The sequence below is a fragment of the Mastomys coucha genome, unplaced genomic scaffold (genome assembly GCF_008632895.1).
Source record: "Mastomys coucha isolate ucsf_1 unplaced genomic scaffold, UCSF_Mcou_1 pScaffold22, whole genome shotgun sequence".
Taxonomy (NCBI): domain Eukaryota; kingdom Metazoa; phylum Chordata; class Mammalia; order Rodentia; family Muridae; genus Mastomys; species Mastomys coucha.
In genome coordinates this window covers 109,428,766-109,446,027 of record NW_022196905.1, presented here as the reverse complement: position 1 = coordinate 109,446,027, position 17,262 = coordinate 109,428,766, and the positions used below count along the sequence as shown (strand labels likewise).

General features: G+C 48.3%; 1 protein-coding gene across 2 annotated transcripts in view; it reads left to right on the top strand.

Moving 5' to 3' along the window:
- The window catches only part of Ccdc60 (coiled-coil domain containing 60), a 166,713-nt gene extending 149,661 nt beyond the window's left edge, over window positions 1-17,052 (top strand). For both annotated transcript variants that reach the window (XM_031337617.1, XM_031337616.1), the window contains exons 9-14: window positions 2,217-2,288; window positions 5,913-5,975; window positions 6,590-6,712; window positions 8,082-8,213; window positions 10,920-11,109; window positions 16,718-17,052. In XM_031337617.1, the coding sequence (XP_031193477.1) occupies window positions 2,217-2,288; window positions 5,913-5,975; window positions 6,590-6,712; window positions 8,082-8,213; window positions 10,920-11,109; window positions 16,718-16,819 (682 nt within the window). In that variant the 3' untranslated portion in view covers window positions 16,820-17,052. The remainder of the gene's footprint in view (window positions 1-2,216; window positions 2,289-5,912; window positions 5,976-6,589; window positions 6,713-8,081; window positions 8,214-10,919; window positions 11,110-16,717) is intronic.
- The last annotated feature ends 210 nt before the right edge of the window (window positions 17,053-17,262 follow it).

Here is a 17,262-nt window from a genome sequence, read left to right as displayed (position 1 = left end):
GCATTGAAGGAGATGATGCATTTATTAACATGCCAGCATTTTCCTGACATAGACTTAGCAACCAGTAGATGCCAGGCGGGGGACAGTTATTACTCTTATTCCTTATATAGGAGCCACAAATCTTTGCAGCACTGGGCTGAGACAGGTGTGTTCGCTGTCACCATCGCCACGTGTTCCTGTCTTCCTTCTATTGGTCTTCCTTCTATTGCTGTGATGAAACATCGACCTAAACGAACTTGGGAAGAAAAGGGTTAACTTCAGCCTGCAACTCCCTGGTCACACAGTGCAACACTGAAGGAAGTCAGTACAGGAATATGGAGGCAGAAACTGAAGCAGAGGCCACAGAAGAATGCTGCTCCCCATGGTTTGCTTGCTTTGCCTTCTTATACTACCCAGGACCATCTGCCTAGGGGATGGTACCACCCATGGTGGGCTTGGCTCGCTACATCAGTCAGTAATCAATTCGATTCCCTTCAGACATGCCTACAGACCGATCTTACAGAGGCATTTTCTCAATTGAGGCTCACTTTTCCCAAATGCTCTTAAATTCCTCTGTCAAGCTGACAAAACAAACAAGCAAAGCCTACCCAGCACAGCTTACATCACAGATGTGGAACATCCACGATGACTCCCATATGGTTCATAAAGCACCTAACACTGGAGAAATCTTTTATGTGGACTCTGAATTTGCTTCGATGATAACCATAGCTACAGAGACACTGTAGAAATCGCCCTTCCTCATTAATTCTTTCCCGGAAAAATGAAATCTCACCAACTCAGTAAAGAATTGGATATTGAAGCTTCTATGAGACTAACGGGGACAGGAAAACCTTAGCTCCCCTCACTTTACACTGAGGTCAGCCAACAGGCTGAGAGGTTCACAGAGACTGCTCTAAAACCCCAGCCCCGCCCAGCCCCAGCTCCAAGGCTGTAGGAAGATAGCTTCTTTGTCATATGCACCGATGGTTCTTACATGACGCTGGGGAAGACACCAACGTCTAGACCTCATCGCAGACCCACCAAGGCAGAGCCTCCAAAGCAGCTCTGGTTTCTAGTAAGCCCTTCAAGTGGGCTCTATTTCCAAGTCTTGGGAATTCGACTATATGCATAGAATTCCGTGGGGAATAAGTGTAGTTCTAGGCTTCTGTGTGGATGATGATGTGTGGGGGTAGTTCCAGGAGCATTGAGACTCTACAGGTGTGAAATTACAGATATATGTGGAATTCGTGGTGTGGGTGGAACGTTAGGTGAGCATGTACTTCTAGGTGAATGTGTGATTCTAGGTGGGTGTGTGATTCTAGGTGAGTATGATTCTAGGTGGGTGTGTGATTCTAGGTGAGTGTGTGATTCTAGGTGAGTGTGATTCTAGGTGGGTGTGCAATTCTGGGTGTGCTTTACAACTGCCCCCATCTGTCTATATACATGTGTATAATTCCTGTTGTGTATGTAAAATTCTAGAAATTCTAAAAATGTGTATATAATTGTGTGTGTGAGGGGGTGATTAATTGACTGTGAGTTCCTGAGTTAGGTGCAGTTCTACAGTATCTATATATGTGTTTCTGGGGTTCTGCAATTCTCTAAAGGCAATTCACCTTGATGTTTGTGTGTGTGACTCTAGAGAAGCGAGGGAGTCTGTACTGGCTGGTTTTGTGTGTCAACTTGACACAGGCTGGAGTTATCACAGAGAAGGGAGCTTCCGTTGGGGAAGTGCCTCCTTGAGATCCAACTGTAGGGCATTTTTCTCAGTTAGTGATCAAGGGGGTAGGGCTCCTTGTGGGTGGTGCCATCCCTGGGCTGGAAGTCTTGGGTTCTATAAGAGAGCAAGCTGAGCAAGCCAGGAAAAGCAAGCCAGTAAGGAACATCTCTCCATGGCCTCTGCGTCAGCTCCTGCTTCCTGACCTGCCTGAGTTCCAGTCCTGACTTCCTCTGGTGATCAACAGCAATGTGGAAATAATCTGAATAAACCCTTTCCACCCCAACTTGCTTCTTGGTCATGATGTTTGTGCAGGAATAGAAACCCTGACTAAGACAGAATCTAAACGCAGTTTCTGAGTACAACTCAGAACACATGGCCCAGAATCTGTGTTCTCCCCTCCACTGCACCTCCTCTGCTCCGTAGCTCACTCTGGAAGGAGGCATCTGGTCCCTCTAAAGGCACCTGGTGCTAAAGGGCCAGGCATCTGACACTTTGTTAAAAGATTCTTCTTGCTTTGCAGCATCCTGTCTTTAGTCAAGCTAGTCAAGAGTGAGTATGGCTCGAAGGAGTGGCAGACCACACACAAGTCCAGGTAGGAAATTTTGAAGCCTGCAGCAGATAGGGGGGTGGGAGTCACAGCGGCAGGGAGGCAGGGTGGAGTGGGGGTTGTGTTAAAGGCAGGGAAGCAGGTCCTGTCTGAGGACTACCACACAGATGCCCAGGAAGAAGGGCTGGGAGGGGCGCCTTTCCCTTCTTTTGGCATCTCTGAAAACAAGCTCCTTTTGCCCCCTGGGCTGACAATGAGCATCCAGACACTTCTCCCGACATTTCTCTCCCATGATTTTCATTGAACTTTCCCACCCATGAAGAGACACAGCTGAGAGGGCATGCCACGTGATCCCTTGTCTTCTATTTTAAAATTAAATTTCATCTTGCCTACCCAAGATCTGTAGTATGATACCGTGAGGCAAACACACATAGGCCTAGAGGACCTCCCTCTGAGTGACCTTTACCCTTCCCTTTCCTGGAGCAGTCTGTCTTGTGACATGGAGTCGGTCCCCTGATTTGACCTTCCTGGGTCCCTCCTGTGGGCCAGGAGCTGTACGTACTCGGTCTGGAAGCTTCAGTAAGCAGATGGCACAAGCACACTGTGTGCTCGCACATCTGACCGGGACGTCCCTGTGCTTTGGACCCTTCGTACGAGGAAGCCCATGGAGATCTCTCAGAAGAATGTCATAAGTGCACATGATAGATTAGGATTCTAAAGGCATCGAGGGTGATAACACATGGCTAGATTACTTTGCCTCCCAATTTGGAGCATTCTCTGAGCTTCCTCAGCCCTGAATTATAGAGTAAGTCTTCACAGCAGGTCTAACAAGCACTGATGTTGGATTAGCACTGAGCATGAATGGTTCTTGAGACCACCTCCCACAACTGTCAAGAGGTAGCCAAATGTCCGCCATTGCCTCCTCAGTGATAGGCTGGGGAAGTTGACATGAAGTTTTTCTTCTCTGTGCTGTGTTTTATTTAAAAAAGAAAGAAAGAAAGAAAGAAAGAAAGAAAGAAAGAAAGAAAGAAAGAAAGAAAGGAGAAAGAGAAAGAGAAAGAGAAAAGGAAGACTCAGGAATATGTTTGGTGAAGGCGCAGTAGGCCCATGCTGAGGCATCCCTTCCCCCTGAGGTACCAGCCACACAAAGGATATAGTATAGAATAGAGTTTATTTAGGGCATGGGAGGGGGATTTGGGAAGGGAGTAGAGACAGAGAGAAGAGTAGAGACTGGCCATGAACACTGGGGTGGGAGTGGGGGGAATGGGGAGGGAAGAGTAAGAGGGTAAGAGAGCAATAGAGCAAGAGAGCAAGAGAGAAGAAGGAGTGAGCATCCCCTTTTATACTGAGTCAGGCACACCTGACTGTTGCCAGGTAACAGTAGGGCAGAGCTTAGAAGGAATGCTAACAGTCTGCCTCCATGGATCCCTGAATTCTTTCCATATTTAAGAATTTAGAATGTGACAGGCATCCCTTGAGTAGCCCCATGATTGGCCAAGAGCCATGGCTATGGAAAGTATTCTGAAAAAAAATGGAGGGGGCGGGAAACCCATTGGCCACCAAGGTGGTAACCTCGACTGAGCTGAGACCTGTGGAAGGGGGACAAGCCCGCCAACTAGCTGCTGAGAAGTAGGTGGACTGCCTTGGCCCCCTTGCCCACCTTAGTCTCCCCTGCCTTGGTCCGTATGGAGGCCTTTGCTCAGTGCCCCCAACTTTTCCTCCCACCTCAGGCCCTTTGCACATGCTGCTCCTCTGTTTAAACCCAGTTCCCACATTTTCCCTCCACCCCTCATCTCCCACCTCCTTTTTGAGGAGACGGGAGTCTACAGGAGAAAGGCTGAAGCAACATGATCTCCCCATGATTCATCTGCACAGGTCAGGGCAGCTGGTTGGAACCTGATAACAATATCCCCCATTTGTCTTCTATTATTAGTAGCACCCTGCATCCTGCCCAGGTGGGATAACTTTTCTCATCACCTAAAAGGCCAGAAGCCTCTAGGTCCAAACCCAGAAGCTTCTAGAAAGGGCAGCAAATGAATGCCAGGGTCTTTTCTTCAGGAAGGACTCTGAGAGATGGCCAGTTCTACCACCCAAAGTCCCCCAAGCCATGAAACTAGAAAGAATGCAAGCCACCATTGTGGGTGGGTAAGACAGCCTTGCCCCCTAAACCTCACAGAGAAGCCAACATCACAGGAGGGTACACAGCCTTACCTCCTGACCTCACAGAGAAGCCACCAGCATAGAGAGTAAGATGGCATTACCCCAGATCTCAGCAATAAAGTGGCCCAGTCCATTGTTCAGTTATTTGGAAGAAACCAGGGGAGACAGGGAGGTGAGCAAGTGCCAATAAGACAAATGTCACTCAATGTGCCAGATGTGGTTGACACCCACCTTTGATCCTAACACTCAAGAGGTAGAAGCAGTGTGGTATCTGTGAGTTCAAGTCTAGCCTGGTCTACACAGAGTGTTCTAAGCCAGCCAGAACTACATAGCAAGACCCTGTCTCAAAAGCAAAAATGATGCACGGGATAAAGAAACAGCTCAGTTGGTAAAAAGTGCTTGTCATGCAAACATGAAGGCTAAGTCTGAGTCTCTAGGACCTACACTGAAAGGAAGGTGGCTGCATGCATATGTAACCACACGTGTACACACACAGATATTCACATGTCCTGGGAGAAAGGCAGCAAGAGGGGAGGTGGATCTGATCTGGCGAGTGCTCATCTGCTCATGGGAGTTGGCCCGGCTAGAGTCCCCGAGCAGAACTCCACAACTAGAAAGAGTCAAAGGCTCTATACTAAAGGGTGTGGGGGGGGAGACACAAGAGTGACTTAAGGCTGTGGTCCGGTTAGTCCAACAACAACCATCTCCCTAAGGAAAAGCCAAGAATCCAGTACACATTCAGTCTACAAGGCTGGAAGTCTCTGCTTGTCCTCAGTCTGTGTGGGAATCCTGAGGAAGTGGGTTGCAATTGCACTGAAGGGATGCCCCAGCAGCTGGATAGATGAACTTGCCAGAAAGGGTAAGGGCAGACAGGCTTCCTTCTTCTGTTCCCTTCTCCGTACCATCTCACCAGGAGGTGTGTTGTAAGTTTTAGGTGCTTCTTCCCACCTCAAATGAGCCAATCAAGTAAAAGCCCTCCCACGAGTGCCCAGCAGCTTCGGTTTAACTCATCCCATGTGTGGTCAAGTTGACAACCTGGATTTGCCTTCCCAGGGACCGGGCTTAGAACAGCTTCTCCATGAATGAACCGAGTCTGCAGGGAAGAACACCAAAGGCAGTGTGGGGCGGGCGGTGGGGTTCTCGGCCACCCCTTTCCTAGCATGTGCCTGTGAAGGTTCATGTCATCCTGACACCATGCTGAGGCAAACGGTCAAAGTTGAGGAGTTTGAGGGTTCAGGGCTCACTATGGACCATAAGAAGAAGAAGAAGAAGAAAAAAAAAAACACCTGTAGAGATAGCAGAAAGGGGACAAGGAAGACACTCCAGGCAGAAAGTGTGACAGGCACAAGGCCCAAGACTGGAGACAGAGCACACTAATGGGTGCTGGGTCCTGGTGCCCAGGTTAAGAGTCTCCACTGCACCTGAATTCTGGGGACCTGGCACATGCCGGGAGGGTCTCAGAGGGACATCTTATGGAAACAACTAGAAACTGCCCCCTTGGTGTTTCAGTGAGCGGTCCAGCACTACGAGTGGAGAGAGCCACATCCAGGTGACCCAGAAGAAGTCAAAGAGGTAAGCCGGGTGGGGAAGTGGACTGCGTGGGCCAGAGGCAGACCTCACCGTAGCAATGGCGTCCTCTGTCTCCCGAGACCATGGGCATAGATCAGTGCAGACCAGATTCCCTGAAGCCATAGACAAGAGAGAGGGACACAGGTCTCACAGACCAGACACTGAACAGCACTGTAGGAAGTGACATGTGATCCCTCGGCAGCGCATGGACTGCATTCTACATCCATGGCCTTGTATAGTCGCCAGGATTCCTGCCATGTGGGACCACTGTCTCATTTTACACAGCAGCAGGCAGAGAATTGGCCACATGCAATGTCCCACCTGAGGCCATGCATCTGAGATGGGGTAGAGATGCAGTCAGAGCTCACTGCCCTTGCCTTTGCTAGGCTCCAGTGGAAGCTGCCTCACTGTGGACTCACATATAAGGCCTGGGTACCACCCATTCTCCCAGCCTCCTAAGGGGATGCCGAGGAGGCTCACAGTGAAAACAGAGAGCCTGGTTGGAGACCAGCAGTTCCCACTCCAGGGCATCTTGGGCTCAGGGAGGCCAGTGGGACCCATGAAGCTACCAGGAGTACCCACTAGGCCCCATTCCCTAATGATTCTCTTGTCAACAGCCGAGCTAACCGTGATATCATCTATTGCAAGACTGGGGTGTGTAACACCATGCGGGCCAAGTTTTACAGTGTAGCCCAGGAGGCCGGCTTCTGCCTGCAAGACAAGATGGAAATCCTCAGGAAGTAAGAACCCACAAATGCCCTTCACTGCAAGGACGTGTGCCTAGCACAGAAGAGGGGAGAGAAACAGCAAAGGAGAGAGAGGAGGAGAGAGGGGGGAAGAGGAGGGGCAGGAGGAGGAGTCAAAGTGAGGGGAGGAGCCACAAACCAGGGGTCCTGGGTCAGGCTGGGTAGCACAGGAAGTCCTCTCTAAAGAGGTGGCTTTAGAATGCTCATGACAGAAGCAGAGGAACCCAGAATAGAAGAAACAGGGAAGAGAATCACCCCAGGTGGCAGGGAAACTACATTCAAACCCTCAAAGCAGGAACAGACCTGGTAGGGGCAGGAAGTTAACACATAGTCAGACTGCTGTCAGTGGAGTTCAACATTAAGAGGCCGCTGGGTTCCTTCTCCTTACTACAGTCCATCTCCAAGCTCACCCATCTTATTGGAGACCCCAGGTGACCCTTCACCCTCCCTCCCTGCTCAGAGCTCACTGTCTAGAGAGAGAGATGGTTACCTAAGAATCTACCACCCAGGGCAGGGAGGGCAGAGGGCTGAGGGGACAGAGAGAGCTGGTCCACTCCCAACCTGGGGAAGCCACCTAAACATCTTTCTGAAGGAAACGTTCTCAGGTTAGTGAACGGCAGTGGTGGCCGTCCCTAGGATACCTCATCAGGCAGCGTGCTCCATCACTGACATAAGACTTTTGCCATTCCACACCATTTATGCTGCAAATCAACCCCACAGGTAAAGGGGTTTATTTAGACCCCTACAGACACTGCCGCCGCAAGCACACTCAGAGAAGCCTCATACCAGGGGCTCTCCCCAGACACACCAGTTAGGAAGTTAAGAAAGGAAGGAACTCCCACAAAAAAGCAAAATCCCAGAGGGCAGAGATCAGAGAGCCAGGGAGGCCAGATCATAAAGGCTTTACTAGCCTACCAGCGGAGCTCATACTTTGTCCCAAAGACTACGGTGAAAGGGCATGAAATTCTAAGCACGATGACACCATTGGAAAGGGTCGGAAATGGGTCATCTAGGACCTTAAGGGATATTCTAAGATGCAAAGTGTGGGTGCTGGGTGGGGGGCATCAGCCGTGGGCATGCTCACAACATGAATCCTCTTTGGAGGGAGGGCAAGTGTGCAAATGGTTAGACTAGGGAAGAGACTAACCAACACGAGTTAAGCACCTACTGTGTGCCTGGTAGTACATTCAGTGTGCTCCGCACACAGAATTTAATCGTCATCTCTTAGAGGCAGCAAAAATTGTTTCAGAGTCTTGAAGAGAGCTATTGCCGGGCAAGCCTGGACATGATTTAAATATAACAACAGCCTGGTGGAAGGGAGGGGTGTGTGACTGCTCTCCCCCTCCTCCATACAACTTCACAGGCGCCAAGAGGAGCGAGGCCTCCAGAAGTTCCACTCCTTTATTGTCGCCTCCAATTTCCAGAAGGACATAGCAAAGATGAGGCACCAGGTCTCGATACTGAAGGGGGATGCGGAGGAGATTGCCGACCACTGGTAAGACCCTGCAGACCAGACAACACGGTGCTGGGGACTTGGGTCATGGTCAGTCCCAGCGTTCTTTACTAGCCTAGAGATGTCAACTCCCAGCTACCGTTGGCCACCAGTTGGGTCCCCCCCCAAGATCAAAGCACAATTGGGGGACACCTATCAGCTTCCAAACCACACACCTCATGAAGCCTGTCCCAGGTTTCACAGTTACCTTGTGTTTGAAATAAGAGTTCACTCGCTAACTCCAACCCCCACACACACATGCACACACATGCACACACGAGAGCAATACCAAACCTGTCCATCAAAGCACTGTCAGCAGACTCTGCGTTCTGTGAAGATATCACTGCATAACCCCACAAAATAGTTGAATCTCTCGGAGGGGTGGGGGGCAGCTGCAGGCAGACATACCCTAGGGACACTGTACCTCAGTGCTCTCGGAAGAACAGGCAGCCACACAGTGAGCACTGGGGACTGCTGCATGGCAGGGTGACAGCCCTGAGAAGTTGAGGGAAGGTGCTGAGCCTTCTCACCAGGGAAGTGATGCGTGCGTCACCAAGCATCCAGACTGGGACATCACACATGTACACTCTCGTTCTGATGTTTGCTGGGTGTGGTGCCACACTGCTTTACTCCAGCACCCAGAAGGCAGGGGGAAGTGGATCTCTATGAGTCCAAGACCTGTCTGGTCAACAGGGTAAGTTCCTGGCTCACCAAGGCTACATAGTGAGACTCTGTCTTAAAAAGACAAAGAAGCAAAATAAAAAAGTCCTGACAGGCCTCACACCTGCCCTAGATATACGTCAGTGATTATGTCAATTAAAACAGGATTAAAGGTATTTTTAAAGGAAATAGTGAGCAGCTGTAAGAAATCACTATGAACCAGGGGACGGACAGATGGCAGGGGCTACCCTAAGAAACTTAATGTTAGATATTTATCTCCCAAGTCCTGGGAGACACACACAAAACTCCTATTTCACAAGGAAACTGAGGCTGGAAGGAATCTGTTCGCTAGTCCTGGGCCACACTTGGTATGTAGTAAGCATAGGACATGAGCCTCTGCTCCCTCCCACACTGCAAGCCTGCTTGCCATATCAGGACATGCCCTACCCCCACCCCCACCCCACCCCCGTTCTGCCAAGAATGAGTGAAAGATCATCTAAGAAAAACAGCAAAAGAGGGAGGTAGACCTAGAATCCCTCCCAAGTTCTTACTGATGTGGGACAGGAACTCACCAGGGTGACCCTGAGCCCTAGGAGAGATGGAGGAATTACCCACAGTGCCTCATTCCTCCATAGCTTCACTATCTGATAAGCCAGAGCAATTCCCAAAGATATACCAGCTCCCAAAGGTGCCTCGTGTGTGTGTGTGTGTGTGTGTGTGTGTGTGTGTGTATGGTGTGTGTGATATTAGAGATGGAGAATATTAGAGAGGAGAATTAGTGCTGAGCTTCTGACCACGGAGCCTATCTAATGACCTAGCTGTTGGTACCATCGTGGGGAGTAGGGGCTGCCATAGCAGGGTTAAAACCAAGTCACATGAAGCTCAGCCGGCCAACAAAGGGCCCCTCACTCGTCCAGTCATTTCTTTGCTCTCTTGGATACTAGTTGTGCCTACTGTGTGTTAGACAAATGCATTACGTAAGTATGAAAACGAGAATCCAAGAATGTTGAGTGGACAAAGTTCTCCTTCAGAGCCTTCTACCATGCCCCATGCATGGTGGAGGAGGGTGTTCTTCATCTTCATTATCATAAATTACATAATAGTTATCATTGAATTATTAGTGCACTGGGGAGGGGGGAGAAAGTTGGGGGTACTCGCCAAGGTAAGAGGACAACTTTGTGGATTCTCTTCTCACTTTCCACCTTTCTGTGGGCTCTGGGGATCAAATTCAAGTGGTCAGGCACGGGTGGCAAACGTTGTACCTGCTAGCCCTGAGAACACTCTGGAAGGACATAGCATCTCTTGTCCCAAGTATGCCCTGACCACATTGAAAGCATGCTCCAAGAGCTAAGGTCACTTAGCAGGTTAGACAGAAATGAGTTAGAACCCACTGTCCCACCATCTCAACAACATATCCCTCATGGTCGCAGGAGACACACAGCCTGTCGGCTGAGCTTATTATCACAGTGACAAGAAATACACATGCTATTACCTTCGTCACCACCATCTCCACCACCGTCATGTCCGTCATCACCATCACCACCACCACCTCCATCACCACTATCATCATTGCTGTTGCCGTTGTCACCCAGAAAACACCCCCAGATGTGTCCACATCCATCTCAGCATGTTTTTGTTTTTCAGGACAGGGTTTCTCTGTGTAGCCCTGGCTGTCCTGGAACTCACTCTGTAGACCAGGCTGGCCTCGAACTCAGAAATCCGCCTGCCTCTGCCTCCCAAGTGCTGGGATTATAGGCGTGTGCCACCACTGCCCAGCAAAACGAGTGCAGCCTCTTACTTAAAGCACACCCTTTCCGTGTTAACCCGAGAAACAGAAGCTAGCCCTGGCTCTTTTTTCCCCCTTAAAAGTAAACACTGCCGCCTCCTGTGTGACCCTACAGAAACTGGGTTTAGGCGATAGTCCCCCAGGTAGAGCCTCAAGCTGCCTCCATAACAACCCAAGAGGAATAGAAAAGAAAAAGATGGCAGACCAAGAGGCTCAGCCCCATCCTGGACTCCCTAACTGCCTCCCTCCTCTTGGGCCTGAAGGTACTTTGATCTGTTGTCCAAACTCCCTGAGGACCTGAAGAGCTTCCGGCCTGCCAAAAAGATCCTGACAAAGCTGCAGAAGTTTGGAGAGAACCTGGACCTGAGGATCCGGCCACACGTCCTCCTTAAGGTGCTCCAGGACCTGCGGATCTGGGAGCTGTGCTCCCCAGACATTGCGGTGGCCATTGAGGTAATGAGCACCCTCTCCCCACAGTGCCTCAGGTGTTCTCAGTCAGTCACTGCTTAAGTGTGCTAGACCCAGTCATCCCCGAGCACAAAGGCCCCTCCCTCCAGAAGTTCACATCCTAACAGGAGAGGGAGTGAGCTGGCATGCTGTGGGTCATTAGAGTCTATGTCAGTGGCACTCCCTGGAGAAAGGTAGGCTGGAGGAGATGTAAGTCGGTTGATCCTTGAAATGAGAATCTCAAAGTATGCTTCCGAATGTCCAAACTGTGGTGGGTTCATGGGCCAGCTCTGTGGCCCTCACTGCATGCTTGGGGACGGGAGCTGAGTGGGGGGTCGGGCACTAGACCAAATTTGCCAATACAGAATTGACATGTTAATGAGGTCCCAGGCATGCGGCAGGTGTGTTGGATGCATCTTCATGCATCCTGGTTTAAAGTAAAGCAGAGAGGACCTAGCTAAACAAGGCAACCGAGAAAGGTAAGATTTAATCTTAAATTTGAACATCGAGAAGTTAGAATCATGGAGAGAAGGCACAAGACACAGTGACAAGAAGATAACCCATGTGAAGGCCTCAAGCAAGACATGGCCTGACTTGTTGAAGAAACACATTGCAAGTCAGTAGGGGTGTCAGAAAGTGACCAAGGAGATGATGTGCCAGCCTGAGGAGACCTGTGAAGGTTGAGGTAGAGATTCAGGACTCAAGGGGTGATGAGAAATATTCACCATCAGACACCATCCCTGAAGGCTTGGGACGTCAACAACAGTAAGGATGCCGAGGAAAAGTTAAAAGTGCTTTTGGAGCCAGAGGTAGTGGTCCAGGCCTGTGCTCCCAGCTGCTCTGGAGGCTGAGACAGACCGGTCACAATGCCAGTGCCTGCCTGGGCTACTGGGTAAGCTAAGCCCAAGGTCATTCCTGACAACTTAGCCAGACCCTGTCTCAAAATCAAACATTACAGGAAGGCTGGGGATGTCTCCCATTGACAGAGTGCTTGCAAATCAAATGCAAGGCCCTAATTTCTAAAGAATGCTTAGGATGCACCCTTGTTTTCAAAGGTTATGTATTCTAAGATTTATTTATTGTGTGCATGTGGGTGTTTTGTCTGCATGTACATATGTGTACCACATGCAATGCCTGATGCTCTTAGATGACAGAAAACACAATCAGAGCCCCTGGGACATGTTCCCTGTGGTTACAATCTGCCATATGAGTTCTGGGAGCGAAATTCAGGTGTTCTACAAGAGCAGCTAATGGTCTTAACTACTGCACCAGCATGCCAGCCCAGTAGTTCTCAAACTGTATGTCACGACCCCTTTGGGTATCATATGACCCTTTCACAGGGGTCACCTAAGACCATCAGGAAAACACAGATTTACATTGTGATTCATAACAGAAGCAGAATTACAATTATGAAGTAGAAACAAAAATACTTTTATGGCTGGGGTCTCCACAGCATGTATTAAAGGGTTACAACATTAGGAAGGTTGGGAACCGCCAGCCTAGCCCTCAGTTTGCCTTTAAATTATGTGTATTGGAGGGAGTGCACAGGAGTCCAGGTGTTCACCAAAGACAAAAGAAGCCATCAGATCCCCCTGGAGCTGGAGTTCCAAGCAGCTATGAGCCTCCTAATGTGGGTGCTGGGCACCAAGCCTGGGTCCTCTTCAAGAGCAGCAGACACACTTAGTCCCCTGATTTCTCTCTCCAGCCCATGCCTCCTTAGTTTTAACAGGTTGTATTTTAATGGGTGCATTTTAAATAGGGGCTTCAGGATCATTTAAAATAAAGCAAATCATACGTGAGCCTCTAAGAGTAGACAGGCTTAAGGATGGGCTGGCCTTTTACAGGATGACCCAAGGTAAGGCCAAGAGTGGTGGAGGAGGAGGCCCTGTGGACTCTACTCCATTCACTGACCCACCCTCAGGGAGACTTCTGACAGACTAGACAGAACTAATTTGAGGGCAGTTGTCCCTCCCTGCACTTGCTACTTGTGGATTCAGTTATGCAGGTGCACAGAAGAGTGTTTCTCCCTGAGTAGGAAGGAGGAAAAAGCTACGTAAGCTCCCCCTTCTTTCCTAACGATGAGCTCCCAGGACAGGGACTGACACTTGGCATGCTCCTGCCCAGGAGAGCATCACAAACCTTTGAAGAAGAGCAAGGGCCCCCATGAAACACTGGGTTTGTGTGCGTCATAAGCCTTTTCCTGGGATGCAAACTCAGATTTGTTCTAGACAAATACTCACCCGCACAAGATAAAAATAAATTAATCTTAAAAGAGCTGCTGAACCAGAATGAAGACTTTAAGGATGAATGGCTTTATAAAAAGCTACTCATGCCATTTACAGAGAAGTGGGCATCACTTAGCATTGTTATATTAAGCTTTAAAAACCAGACTACCAGAATTTCTCTATGTAGAACCTAGATTTTACATAAACATCTACACACACACACACACACACACACACACACACAACATGAAAATTTAAGGGGACTGATGGGAATGGGGACAGGAGGAGTAATTGGCAAGAGACATGGTCAATGAGCATGCTCTTCTTGAACCATTATAAACACATCTCTTTATATAATGAATATATACTGATGAAATATTAAGATATTAAGAAGTAAAAAGAGGCCAGGCAGTGGTGGTGCACACCTTTAATCCCAGCACTTGGGAGGCAGAGGCATTATAAACACATCTCTTTATATAATGAATATATACTGATGAAATATTAAGATATTAAGAAGTAAAAAGAGGCCAGGCAGTGGTGGCGTCCAGCACTTGGGAGGAGGATTTCTGAGTTCAAGGCCAGCCTGGTCTACAGAGTGAGTTCCAGGACAGCCAGAGCTACACAGAGAAACCCTGTCTCAAAAAAAAAAAAAAAAAAAAAAAAAAAAAAAAGAAAGAAAAGAAAAGTAAAAAGAAAAAAATGTATCTAGCTGGGTTTTCTTGCTGTCCTCAAATTTTCTTGGGTAAATGGCAATAAAATGAGCTTAAAATTAGCTAAAGATCAAAGCAAGAAACTAGAGTGGGGCTCTTTCCCCAAACAACCAGTCTGGCCTGAAATACAGGTAAGTGTGGAAAAACTGAGGGTTTTTTTTTAAAACATTTATTTTTATTTATATGAATATACTGTAGCTGTCTTCAGACACACCAGAAGAGGATGGTTGTGAGCCATCATGTGGTTGCTGGGATTTGAACTCAGGACTTTCGAAGAGCAGTCAGTGCTCTTAACCACTAAGCCATCTCGCCAGCCCCAAAAAACTGAGGTTTTAGACGGTGAGTTTTGCATCACTCCAACAAGGCTCAGACTGGTTATGAGCCAGAACAGGGACCATTCTGATAACATGTTTTTCCCCAGTCAGACATGTTTGGTTTTCCAATACTGTAAGAACCCATGGCCTCATATCCAGTGAACTCTTGGGAGTCGTCATCCACATGAAGCTAGTTACAGAAGTGTTCTCCAGCAAGAGTTGTTAGGTGACTAAAAAAGCAGACATTAGCCGGAAGGAGGTCAGAGGAATACGCTGGATCAACACAGCCCACGGCTCCATATCCCCAAACTCCATAGCTCCCAACTTCATATGAAGCCACAAACTGCATAGCTCCCAACTTCATAGCCCCAAACGCCATAGCTCTAAACTTGGCCCACTTCATTCAACTTTGAAAGTATTGGTCTGTTGGCAAAAGGCAAATGTATTAGTCAGGGTTCTCTCCAACAACATATAGAGTGAATATGTGTATATAGAAAGGAGATTCGTCAGGGTGCTTTATATGCTGCAGTCCTGCTAGCCCCAGACAATGGCTGTCTACAAAAGCCCAGTCATTATTCAGCCCACAAGGTTGAATGTCTGAGCTTGTCTTCAGAGAAGCAGGCTCTGGGCAAGCTGGCAGAAAGAGGGGCTTCCTCCTTCCCTGTCCTCTGTATCGGCTGCCAACAGAAAGGTGTGGCCCAGATCAAAGGTATTGTCTTCCCACCTCAACAGATCCGGATTAAAAGTGGCTTTCCTCCACCTCAAACAATTGAATTAAGAAAAATTCCCTCACACGGATTAACCCCAGTGGCTTGGGGTTTAGTTGATTTCAGAGGTGGCCAACTTGACAACCAAGAATAGCCACTACAGCAAATTTGAGTGGTTTTCTCTCTCTCTCTCCCTCTCTCTCTCTCTCTCTTTCTCTCTCTCTCCCTCTCCCTCTCCCTCTCCCTCTCCCTCTCCCTCTCTCTCTCTCTCTCTCTCTCTCTCTCTCTCTCTCTCTCTCTCTTTCTCTTTCTCTTTTTGAGATTCATTTTTGGTTTACATGTATACGTGTTTGCCTGTGTGCACATAGAAGCACTAGGAGTGTGCTTGATGCCTGCCAAAGCCAGCAGAGGGGAGGGTAGCAGATCCCTGGGCTGTTCCCCGGCAGAGTGAATCAGAACAGCAGTGGCTATGATGGCATTGGTACAAGTGTGGCTTCAGGAGCCACATTAGAGCCTCTTTCAGTCCAGCCACGGAGCCAGCTGTCACCCCTTGCTTGTCTTACTCTGTCCATTTTTTGGCCCATGTCACAACTCAGTCGAGAAATGGGTGTTGCTGGGCACAGTAAGAGAAACTGACAGTTCAAACAACAGCTTTCTTGAGTCTTATAAAAAGGATCAGCTTCCGTGGTGGCTTTCAGCGAGCCCTTGTCTTCCTGAACTGCCCCGCACTGGACATTCATTAGCCCCTGGAGCAAACACATCGCCTCTGCTTAATTCAAATAAGAACATCAAAGGGCCTCAGAGATGTCTCCGCAGTTAAGATCACTGACTGCTCTGGCCAAGGGAACTGGGCTCACTTCCCTGCCCCCCATATGGTCATTCACAACCACCTGTCACCCCAGTTTCAGGGAATCTGGTACCCTTTTCCAGCCACAGGCACACACATAGGCTCACACACATAAAATGAAAAATAAATTTTTTTCTAAAAAGAAAGTAACTCTGGGGCTGGTGAGATGGCTCAGCAGTTAAGAGCACTTCTGAAGGTCCTGAGTTCAAAGCCCAGCAACCACATGGTGGCTCACAACCATCTATTAATAGACTCTGGTGCCCTCTTCTGGTGCGACTAAAGACAGCTATAGTGTACTTAGATATAATAATAAATAAGTCTTTGGGCCAGAGCTAGCGGGGCTGACCAGAGCAAGCAGAGGTCCTGAATTCAAATTCCCAGCACACAATGCTCACAACCATCAGTACAGCTATAGTGTACTCATATACTCGCATACATACATACATAAATTTTTTTTTAAAAGGTAACTCAAATTTGTCCTCTGACTAACATAAATTACTCTGACTAAAATAAACATCAAGGTGATAAGTCATTACCAAACATGTAAATCAAGAAACATGCATTAAAAACCATGTATAACATAGGCATATTTTTAAGTATGTGTTCCAATGTCAAATGATACATTTCAGCCTTGCTTTTAAAAAAAAAATCTGTTACTTTTACACCACCCTAAATATGAGTATCTGAGTCATCGGGGGCATCCTGGATTTCACTTACAAAGGCTTCTGGGATGTCAAGGAGAGGTTGGGAGTGGCCATCTAGCCTAGCTTTCAAACCAGACTCTGAGAGTAACTCTATGTTTACCCCACAGTTTGTGAGAGAACACATCATCCATATGCCACAGGAGGACTACATCAACTGGCTACAGAACCGGGTCAACTTGCCCAGCCGGCATCGCACTATCCTGATATAGAGGGGCCCAGTCCCCATGGAAGAAAGCAAGCCAGCACCATGTCCCTGAGATCAGCTGAAGACACTTCTAACAATATGGTTGTTTGAGAGGATGGTCCCAGGCATCCCTCCACTCTCCCACCAGGTTCCCTGTCTCTACTCACTGCCTTCTCTCCCAGACTCCACCATTCCCTTTCCCCAAAAGCCCTGGATAATAAAACTGAGCTGGATGTTTGACATCTGCCCAAGGAAGAATTCAAGGTGTGGCATTTGGGTGTGGCAGTCAGATCTTAGTAGAACAAGCCATCACTCGTGAGTTTTTGTAAATGCAACAACCCAGTGCCAGGTGCTTTGCCTGCGTAATATAATTATTTATATTAGCATATAACATTTCTGAGTACATACTAACAATGTTCCTATTCCATACCATTGGAGCAAGACTTGTTCTTAATATCACATACACCA